Below are 11656 nucleotides of genomic sequence, written 5' to 3'. Positions count from 1 at the left end.
TCATTTTTGGCACCATCTCCGAATGGTGAAGAATCACTTTAAAAATTCTACTAGCCGGATCCGAATCCGGATCTTCACCAAAATCTAATCATTTCGTCCTTGTCACATACGCTACATCTTTGCCAAATTCCGTTTGAATCCGTCCACAACTTTTTGAGATATCTTGTTCAGACAGACAAGGAAACAGACAGGGGTGAAAATATTACACCTTCGGTGGCGCAGGTAAAAATCCAACTGATTTGAACATGAAATGCACCAATCATTGGTACGAGGTCAAAGGTAAACAAAAAGACAAAGGTAGACCCAGAAAAAAGACAATCATTTATCCTCCTTATCAAACATCATTCTTCCTCATTTCCACCATATTTACCACCCTCTCCTCCACTACGTTTACCACCCTCTCTTCCACCACGTTTACCACCCTCTCTTCCACCACGCTTACCACCCTCTCTTCCACCACGTTTACCACCCTCTCTTCCACCACGTTTACCACCCTCTCTTCCACCACGTTTACCACCCTCTCTTCCACCACGTTTACCACCCTCTCTTCCACCACGTTTACCACCCTCTCTTCCACCATGTTTACCACCCTCTCTTCCACCACGTTTACCACCCTCTCTTCCACCACGTTTACCACCCTCTCTTCCACCACGTTTACCACCCTCTCTTCCACCACGTTTACCACCCTCTCTTCCACCACGTTTACCACCCTCTCTTCCACCACGTTTACCACCCTCTCTTCCACCACGTTTACCACCCTCTCTTCCACCACGTTTACCACCCTCTCTTCCACCACGTTTACCACCCTCTCTTCCACCACGTTTACCACCCTCTCTTCCACCACGTTTACCACCCTCTCTTCCACCACGTTTACCACCCTCTCTTCCACCACGTTTACCACCCTCTCTTCCACCACGTTTACCACCCTCTCTTCCACCACGTTTACCACCCTCTCTTCCACCACGTTTACCACCCTCTCTTCCACCACGTTTACCACCCTCTCTTCCACCACGTTTACCACCCTCTCTTCCACCACGTTTACCACCCTCTCTTCCACCACGTTTACCACCCTCTCCTCCACCACGTTTACCACCCTCTCCTCCACCACGTTTACCACCCTCTCCTCCACCACGTTTACCACCCTCTCCTCCACCACGTTTACCACCCTCTCCTCCACCACGTTTACCACCCTCTCCTCCACCACGTTTACCACCCTCTCCTCCACCATCCCTTTCACTTACAAAGACGTTTCAGGGTGTTGAACTCCAGGTCCCCAATTTGCACCTGCTTCACCAACTCTGCTGTGGAAATTAATGAACAAAAAAAATCGTGAAATTAAAATCATTTGGTGATATTTTTCAAATGCCGAGATCTGAATTTAAAATCCACCACCCCAATCTACTTTGTCTATATTGATATACATGTCAATTTTTAATAAACAAGACCACAAAATCCTCAGATACTTATCATCAGATGCAAGTGAAGCGTGTCCAAAAATCTTTGAAAACCTGTTGAAATTTTCACAATGTTGTTTACACATTTGGTGATGATTCCCTGCCAATTTTAGACATCTGGTAAGGTTAGTGATAAACAAAACTTCAGATAAAATATAAACAACCCATGAAATATTGTGATGTGGAAGGAGGGGGGCAGGTGGGGGGTTCATAGCGAAACTGTGGTAAGTGTAACATAGACCCTGTGTTTCGAGTAGATTAGATTGCCATGTATCAGGGACCTATCAGAGTAAGTTGTCTTGTTTCATGTGACGCTGAAGAGGGAGCATATATAATTTATAGACAATATAGTCATGGTGAGATTATGTGTGTAAAAACTTGTTAGTGGGTGGGGCTCGTTGAGGACCATAAAAAGACGCAATGGTAGCAGACTTTATTTTTATTGGGGCACCCCTGTGGGTATGGCATCCCAGAGGTTGGCACCTCCCACAAGCAGCGGGTAGCTAATCATGGGACCCACCACAGGAGGCACTCCCAATGTCTACGAGGGATGGGTCTGTACATGCGCACGGAAGAGTTGAAGCGGGACCCTTGGAGACAACGAAGATTGGTCTTTTTCTCATTCTTTGTCTCGCTGGGTCTCTTCATTTTCTGCTTCTTCGTTGCTCAGGGAGGATTGCTCTCGAAACGTGGATGCCACCTTACAATCCCTTCCCTCCTCTTCATCCATAATTTCTGTTCCCGAGCTTCACCATCACCCTGCACACCACTCATCACGCCAAAGGGAGGTCCTTGCCTGCTTACCCCCATTGTTTCCTGAGAGAGTGGTCTGGGCTGTGCCGCCTCATGGGGTTAGGATTGTTCTTTCTTCCTCCTTGCATAGACGTTTGCATTTCCCCACATCCATCTTTGTGTCTGCATGTTGACTCGCATGGTTTGTCTGATTTTCACCTCCCATCCACCTTTTTCCCCATGCTTATCATAAATAAACCCTTATAAATTCCCTTTTTTAAGGCCATTTTCCCCGCCAGAGCGGGGGTTAGCCTTGCGGGCTCTATGATAATCATCATGGTTCCCTTTTTATATATAAACCCTTGTAAAGGGAAGAAACATTTTCTTATAAAAGTAAGAAACCGTTCAATTTGGTTCATTTTTGGTGACGTTGGGGAACGGTTATGTTGTACATTAATTGCACTGAATGCAGTAGTTAGACCTTTCAGCTGTTGGCCAGATAACAGATCCCAGAGGAGACGGCCCCTGTTAACGGAGGCTGGCTGATGTGATATTTGCTGCTTAGGATATGGACATTGTCTTGGGATAGGGATCTCCCTTTGCTGTGCAGAACCCATTGAATTTCCCCAAGGAAAATTATAAATCCAATTGTAGCGTAACAAAAGCGTGAATGGGCATTCAAAATTTAAAAGAGATTTTATTTTCTCGGTGGCGATTTGCTCGGTGGTGAGCCAGGGTAGTGCCTGACTGAGGAGGGGGAGCCTAGAATAGGAACCTCTCTCGCTCTGGACATCACTCGAAGCCCTTCGACAGGTGTGAATGTCGGTCAAGAGTCTGGTGGGACGTTCATTCAGGCCATGTTCGAGCAAATAATAGGGGGTAAATTGGAGTATTTGGAGAACAAATGAGAGGTGAAATAAAAGAATACAAGGAGAAAGACATAAAACGTCATTGCCACTGTGGTTTTAGTAATTTTGCTGAACAGAATTAAAGGCTGCCAGTTGGCCATCTTGGCTCAGATCACAAATTAAAGTGAGGTGCATGTGTATGCCATCATGTACTGAGCTTGTGTCGTTTGAACAAAATCGGACCATGCATGTGGTACCACCCACGGGGAGTCTTGTGGGGTGTGGCTTCCCCAGTTTACTGGGGCACCGTCAAAGCGACAAATATCTCCGTTTTTCTGGCTGTTTCTTCCCTTCCTCAAATTATAATTGGATCTCTTATAAAAGCTCTTGATCACCCCAAATATAGATACTGTCAGCTATTTGTTAATCCCATTCAGTTGCAATCGTACCTGCCCTGGCTTTCTCACTCAGTCTATACTGACGTTCCGCAACCTATGGGTCGTGACGAATTTTCAATGGGTCGCACGATCGTTTCATAAATCGCGGGAAAAAACTTTATCGACAATTTATTTCTCCCGACTGAACAAAACAGAGATCAAACGTACGCCGACACAAACTTTATAGTGTGGACTCTTCTACCATGCTGCACCGCGATGTACCGCGCATGCATCCGGTCAGTCAGATCATACTGTTGCGGATATGAGGATTGTTTTTTTTTATTGTGTTGTATTGTATAGTAAATTGTTGTAAATATCACCCTCTGTAAAATGTAATGATTCCTTGTAAATACCTCCGTAGTGTAAAGGTAAAAAGGGTGTCTCGGTAATTAGTCCATAAAGCATACACGTCAGCCAATCATAGAATACCCCTGTTCGATAGCTTATATCTTATTATGTGTTTTAGAGTAAGGCCTTGTCTTCCATTAGAATGACACTCCATTGCACCGAATTGTCCATTAAGAATAGCTCCCCTTCAATAATTCCATTTCCCAGCCAAACTCTCCATCTGTGGGTAAAGCAGTTCACAAGCATGGGGTGCACGCCCTCTCAATTCGCTGCTATAGTGAAAATGTGCTCCGTGCTCTGTTGGAACAGGAGGGGCGGGGTCGCCAGGGAGAGGCAAGCCCAGGGCGCGCCACGAAGGGCGGGGCTGTGCAGCCCCATGCCCAAATAAGGAAACAAGCCCGTGGCTCACCACGAGGGGCGTGCCGTCGGCGCGATGCCCAAATAAGGAGACAAGCCCGTGGGATTACCATACAAGGTCACGAGACAGAGCACGGGGGAGAGGGCGGTACCGAAACCGAAGAGGGCATGTCAGACCCGTGCTAACGGTATGCGAGAAGGGTGCAAAAATCGCAGATGAGCTGGAGAGAAGTGAGAGAAAGGCTGAGCTGAGCTGCGTGGAGAGGTACACGAAAAGGAAGGGTCCAAGAGAAAGCCGAGGAGCTTTTACGAAGCAAGCTACACGAGAGATACAGCCGAGGAGTGCAGCCCCGTTTCAACCAGCCGCGTGAAGCCCTGACGGTGTGCGCTGTAAAGCGCATTTCAAGGCGCTGCCGGCTTCTCGCTTCCCGCCCGGAGTGGACCTGCTCGCTGTGCCCTGTGATCCCACCTGCTCATCCTTTCCAGCCATTCCTGCCCGCAAGTTCCCCATTTTGCCTACGTGAGTTTGTTATGTTTGTTCTGTCCTGGGTAGTAACTAAGTCTATATAAGCTAGTAATTTTCACTGTGTCACCTGCGTCTCATGTCCCTGTACATAATCGTGACTGCTCCTTTTTGCTTGTGTGTGTAAATAATAAATCCCGTTACTCTTCTGTACGTCTTCTTCCTCTTTGCATTCGGTCGCTTTAGAGTTTTCCCGATTGAGTAGCTGTGGCGCGATACGGCCAACGTTTGGGTAAATCGGGTTTTAGTCAGGGAACAACTGTTCGGCCGCGGTTACACCACCGCTCGGTAAAAATAACATCTAATCCGCGGACCGTAACAATACATTTAGTTTCCTACACGCGAATGTTCATTGCTTTTCATTCGAAAGATTGAGCTGTGAGCGTAAGGTACTCGCCATGGCTAGAAAGTATCAGCCTGTGTTCCTGAACTATGGGTTCACCTTGAATATCGATAAGCAAAATGTTCATCGACCACAGTGTGTGATATGCCTTGACGTGTTGGCCAACGAGTCCCTCAGGCCCCAAAAGCTGAAACGGCACCTCGAGAAGAAGCATGGAGATCATGCCAACAAGTCGCGGGATTTTTTTCTCCGGAAAGAATGCGAGATGAACAACAGCAAGTCAGTAATGAGTTCGGCTGTTTTTCCGTCGAAGGGACTGACCAAAGCCAGCTACCTGGTGGCGGAGAAGATAGCCAAAGAAAAGAAACTGTACACTATTGCAGGTAAGTTTTTTGGTTTTTTTTGTAAAAGTATTTCACTGCATTGGCGGTTTGTAGGTTCACAAAGTAATACATGGCGCTGTAAGTATAGTTAAATTTAGTTTTTCATTTCGTCTTTAGAATATTGATGTGTCGGGTTCTTGCTTACTATTATTCGTGCCATGTATACATTGGTATATCACAACTTCGTGAGTTTTATTGTTTGTTGCAATACAGCCATTCTTGAACTTTGCCTCTTTTTAAAAAGTATGTACGGCAATCACATCGTACATATTGAATTTAAATAATGCCTTGGAACAGCGGTTCTTAACCTGAGGGTCGTGACGTATGCGCATACGCGAACAAAATAGTGTGTGGTATATGTACCTTTGTTGGGTTCCTAAAAATGGGTTCAACAAATTGATATGTTTTTTTTAAACCCCAAACGACCCCCAGGTTAAGAACCGCTGCCTCAGAACAAAATCAACATAAATCATAAAGTGAAAGAAATGTTCATGTGTTATTTTATTTATCTTGTATTGCAGAGCAACTCATCCTGCCATGCGCCAAGGCGATGTGCAGAGAAGTGCTTGGAGAGACGGCGGCTTCCAAGATAAGCACCAATCCGCTTTTTGCCGACACGATTCGCCGACGTTTAATAGACATGGGCGAAGACATCAAGCACCAGCTGTACGCAAACCTAGAGGCCAACAAGTTTGTCATCCAGTTGGACGAGTCAATGGACATCACACAGAAGGCGTTGATCCTCATCTTTGTTCGTTATCGGCATGGCGATGATTTTATGGAGGATCTTCTGGCATGTGACGAGCTACAGACCAAAACCACGGCCGCAGAAATATTCGCAGTCAAACACATCGCATTGCATAGCCTCAGGTGGGAAGACCGTGTTGGCGTTTGTACCGATGGTGCGGCATCGATGACAGGTCGGCGCAGCGGTGTCATAAAGCTCATCCAAGATGTGGCACCAGAGGCAAGCTGGGCCCACTGCTTCCTCCACCGCGAGGCATTAGTGGCGAAAGAGACGTCACCTGGACTTGCCGAAGTAATGGACATTGCAGTGAAAACAATCAACCATCTCAGGAAGAGTGCCCTAAATTCGAGGTTGTTTGCAGAGCTGTGTAAGGAGCAAGATGCAGAACACACCACGGTGCTGTATTTTGCAGCTGTTCGCTGGCTCTCCAGAGATGCTTTGGCAAGATTGTATGAACTTCGCGACCAGGTCCTTGCATTCTTGGAGGTGGCTAGGTCAGACCTGGCAGTCTACTATAAAAACAACAAATTCATCGCAACATTGGCATACTTGGCCGACATCTTCAACTTGTTGAACAATCTGAACATATCGTTCCAGGGCAAAACAAACAAGCAGGCGAAATCCGTGTTCGTAATGTATGACAAGATAGCGGCGTTCAAGTCAAAGCTGGATCTATGGAAGAGAAGAGTACAGACCAATGATGAATTTGACATGTTCGAAAACCTGGATGATCTGCTCAGCAAGAGTGTTGAGGAACGTGTGGACATTAAGGATGTCATCGTCGAACATCTGGTGAACCTGCACAAACGATTTGACGAAAACTTTCCTGTTGATCCAGGTGTGGAGAAGAAGTGGATACGAGACTCTTATTCAGTCGACGTTCAGCAGTGCTGCAACTTGTCCAACAGATTGAAAGAGGACTTGATCGACATCGTGTCCGACGGTACACTTGAGACTGTTCAGGAATGACACTTTGGAAAAGTTTTGGCTGACAGTGTCTCATGAGTACCCATAGATTGCACATCTCGCGGTAAAGTTCCTGATGCCATTCATGACGACGTGGATGTGTGAGGCAGGTTTCTCAACGGTGACATATCTGAAGTCCAAGTATCGAAACAAACTGGAGACGGTGGCCCTGTGCGCCCACCTGAGAATCGCACTGTCGCCGCTTCAAAGCCGAATCGATGATCTCGTAGCCAATATGCAAAGTCAACCATCGCACTAATGTGGATAATCCACATCTACAATGTTGCTAACGGAACATTTGAATTAGGCTTGTAAGTTTCACTTTCGGGTTTATTCAGTGAAAGTTGTTTCTTTAATGTTGTTCATGATAACGGATCATTGAACCTGGATATAAGTTCAGATGCATAGCGGGGTTTTTCAGTAAAAGTTATTCTTGTTTTGTTTATCAGTTCATGTTACGTTTTAAGTTCATCAACTATTCACGATGAAGATTAAAATAACGTTCAAACACCTAATCTTGGCGTGTCACTTTAATAGTTAAACTTTTATTCTAGTTCACAAAAGATACACCGCCAATGAATGTTGTGAGATTCATCTTCATCATCATCATCATCTTCATCTTCATCATTAAATCTTCATCCGGATTCATCGTCGGGGCAGATTCATCTCTTCCGAAGCTGCTAACAAGGCAGGGAGTTTACGCCTGATTGGCTGACAATAATATCAAGTGTGTGGTGTCTGTGATCGAAGTCGCTGCTCATTCTCAAGGGGGGCATGGTCTCTCGCTCTCCCTCTCTCTCATCATGGTCGTGGAGATCCGAACAAAATAACAACAAAATAAGGACAGTGTTTGGTATGATTGTGTCACTTTGCTTTTTTGTTCAATTACGAATTGTACTACTGTACAAAGATGATGAACCGAACCCTTACCAATATATTAACGTCATAAGCAATCGATATTTCCGTGACGGTTTTTGGGGGTTAGAGGGGGGGGGGGTTCGATAGGTCGTGACTGGATGCCTGGGTTTTATATTGGGTCCTGGGCTAAAAAGGCTGCAGAACGCAGGTCTATACTGCACTGATCTGATAAACTTCATTTTTTAATTTCCAAAAAACTTCATTTAAAGGAATCTTATCTACTTTTATCACTTACTCTGGATCTCTTTCAGAAGATTGTCATTGATCTGGATAAGTGAGTCCACATTCTGCTCCTCTACCGGGAAGTCCAGCAATCTGGGTGGTGCAGGCTCTGTGGTTGAAAAATGTGACCTGGACTCCAGTCTTCGTTGGGAGGAGAGAAACATTCATTCAACAAGGAAGGAAGGTGAGGGTTGCCAGTGAGAATAAGGTAATGGATGAGATAGATAAATAAATAATTTTTTTTTTTTTTTTTTTTTTTGCACAAACATTTGAAGTAAGTAAGTAACATGTTCAAAAAGTCAAAATTGGACGAAGCTGCCAAATCGTTGTGATCAAAGTATTGCAAAATCCATTGATAAATCATTTAAATTTGCAGGTAGACAAAATATGAGACATTGGGGAATCATCCACCTGATAAATCATTTCAAGTTAAGTTATAAGCATCTGAAAATGAAAAGGCAGACAAGACAGCCTCTGCTTTGTATTCAGACTTCCGTTTGCTAAACATGACAAAAACAAGAAAAAAATAAAAATAAAAATTACGATTTTAGACAACCTTGACCTTTTGACTTCAAAATGCAATTGGCTTCAGTAACCCAATATGCAAACCCTGCGCAAACTTAAAGTCAAACAGATGAAAATTAACAATTTTATGCAACCTTGACCTTTAAACTTTTTATCTAAAAAATAAATAAAACAATGGGCTGCACACTTTTGATTGGTGTACCAATTCAGTCACTCAATATGATCATTCTTAAAATTTCAGGTCAATCGGAGGAATATTGACGATGTATGCATCCTTAACCTTTGAACTTTTGATCTGAAAAAACAATTGCCTGCTCGCTTTTGATTGGTGAACCAATTCAGTCACCCAATGTGCAAATTCTTAAAATTTCAGGTCAATTGGATGAAAATTGACGATTTTAAGCGACGCTGACCTTTCACTTTTTGGCAAAATTATGAATATGGCTTTTCCATAATCTCTTAATAAAGCTTTATTGAAAATTTGATGAGAAAAGCTGAAATGGTAAAACAAGTTACAACCCGGACAGACGCACGGACACAAACACACACATTGGTGATTGCAAAACCCCATCTGCTGGGAACGAGCTGACAATGGATATTACGAAGTCTATGGCTGCCATTGTAAATGCCCACAATTCCCACCTAAAGCAAGGTTGAAAGATGTCAAAAAAGTTCCACCATAAATGACTCAATATCAAATTTTACATTAAAAACATTTTTCCATTTTGACCCGTGACCCCAGATCCCCCACCCCCTGTGGCATGAACCAGGGGTCAAATCCTAAAATGTGTGACATATTTAATGCGTTCCCCAATGATGAATGCATTCATTAAAAAAGATTACAAAGTTTCATGAAAAATATTTTAAAATGTGCCCGTAAAACATTTTTTGGTACTGGATCTTTTGAAACCTGCAGAAGGGGGTTTACAACCATCATGACCTTCTGAAACCATGATCTATTTATACACCTCCACCGGAAGTGTGGCCAAAAATGATTCACAAATACTGATCTTGTACCTTCATGCAATGTGGTGATAATTAGAATTTATGTACAACCGCTGAGGAGGTGACAGTGTGACGGAGGGATGGACAGACAGACGAAGCCAATTACAATATCCCACCGTTTCTTTTCTTGTTTTTTTCTTTCAAAAAGCATGGGGATAACAATCACGAGTATAATAGCATGACCGTCGACCGAGTCTGGAGAATCATCGGCTGAGCGAGTGTGAAAAAGAATTGATGTGTCCAAGCTGTTAACTTGGACCATTGGATGGATGGACCGAACTGGCTGTTACTCCCTTTGACACATCAGATTAATGGCTGCTTTGTGCGCACGGGATCGCTGGAAGCACAAAGGAGAATCTTAGCTCTTTTAAAATGGGGTTCATTTTCCACACAAATAACAAGGGAAGATCAACCTGAAGGAGGTACAATGGCGGTATAAAAAAGGGAAGAAAACGGGGAAACACTGAATAAATAAATAATTATATACAAGACAATAAAAATCGAAGGTGCCTCACACTGGCTTGAAGCATAGACGGGAATGGGAACTCTGCCACTCGAGAGGCAATCATAACTCCTTCCCTCACTTTCCGGACAACTGCGCCCCCTTTTAAAGCCACTCCTGTCTCCCCTTTTCAGGATGTTGCCAAGGCCTCACCTTGACGCCTCACCCGAGGACGTGACAGGAGGCCATACATACGATTGCCTTAACCTAAAACCATAACTATTCATTGCAACGCACCACCCTCATACGGTGTACATTTAAACAAGACAATTTTAAAGCTACATTCCCCTGCTTATTACATTGCGAAGGCTAACTACACGAACATGGACCATACTAATCCATACATTTAACTGTAACGTGGGTTTGGAAATCCACAAATTGGCACAAATTGGACATCACATCCTTCTTTCAACGTTCAGTGAATCTCCAATGTTATGAGAAAGAACCATCATCGGAACAAGATGAGGATTTCTTGTTGATTTATTTTGGCAGGTCAATTAATCGGAAGAGTTGTGCCAGAATTGTGCCCACACGAGAACTCTGCGGAAGTTCAATTCAGTGCTGAGTGATTAAATACCCATTTTATGTTCTTTTCTACACATTTGTTTTCTTTACTACACATGTGATTAAAATACACATGAAAGGGACATGATAAAGGACATGAAAGATACTCTTGCAGTCTTACCTGCACAGCAAATCCTTGTAGACCTGAAAAGGTAGGAAATAAACAAGGATCAGAATCAGATTACAAGGAAGTCTGATGCAGGTGGGGGCCATCTGGTCCAGAGCTATAGAATACTAGAGTTCAGTGAACTTAACAATAGGCGCCATGTTGTTACTCAACTGTTCATGTGCGGTTTAGCGTTAATTATGCACGATTGGAACGTACATTTGAGACATTTAAGGTTCTTTAGACCTTTTCGACCATTACAGACCTTTTACTTAAGACCCTGTGAAACCTCAAACCCCTTCGACCCTTTTGGCCTCGCAGACTTTTACAAACCTTTGACTTTAGATCCTTTACACATTCAGACCCTTAAAACTGTGGACCTCATGGAGCTTTAACTTTAGAGCCTGAAGATCCCTCAAGACTTTTAAGACCCCATTAGACCCTCAAGACCATTTGCTATGACCCTAGCTTTTTAATAACTTAGGTTGAAACTCTTTGAATGCACCAGGCATGCTAAGTCACAGACAAGGTTTCTTATATCTCAGCTACCCTTTACCCGAGACAAAACATCACGATAACACGTCACATTTATTGATGTTTCATCGTTTTCTACAGTGGTACTATTGCTTTCATGCACGTAATATATTATCCACTCATAATTCTGTGTGGTCCTTG

At 43.8% G+C, this 11656-nt stretch overlaps 1 protein-coding gene across 1 annotated transcript in view; it reads right to left on the bottom strand.

The window, feature by feature from the left end:
* Positions 1-11656, bottom strand: part of LOC137413423 (putative E3 ubiquitin-protein ligase MID2) — a 93178-nt gene that overhangs the window by 45918 nt on the left and 35604 nt on the right. The window contains exons 5-7 of the mRNA XM_078770123.1: positions 10997-11019; positions 8293-8420; positions 1242-1301 (exon numbers count right to left, since the gene is read on the bottom strand). Coding sequence (XP_078626249.1) covers positions 1242-1301; positions 8293-8420; positions 10997-11019 — 211 coding nt within the window. The remainder of the gene's footprint in view (positions 1-1241; positions 1302-8292; positions 8421-10996; positions 11020-11656) is intronic.

The sequence above is a fragment of the Myxine glutinosa genome, chromosome 1, assembly GCF_964187855.1.
Source record: "Myxine glutinosa chromosome 1, kmMyxGlut1.1, whole genome shotgun sequence".
NCBI lineage: Eukaryota > Metazoa > Chordata > Myxini > Myxiniformes > Myxinidae > Myxine > Myxine glutinosa.
Note: the sequence above shows the minus strand (reverse complement) of the source record. Positions and strands in the feature narration are given on the sequence as shown.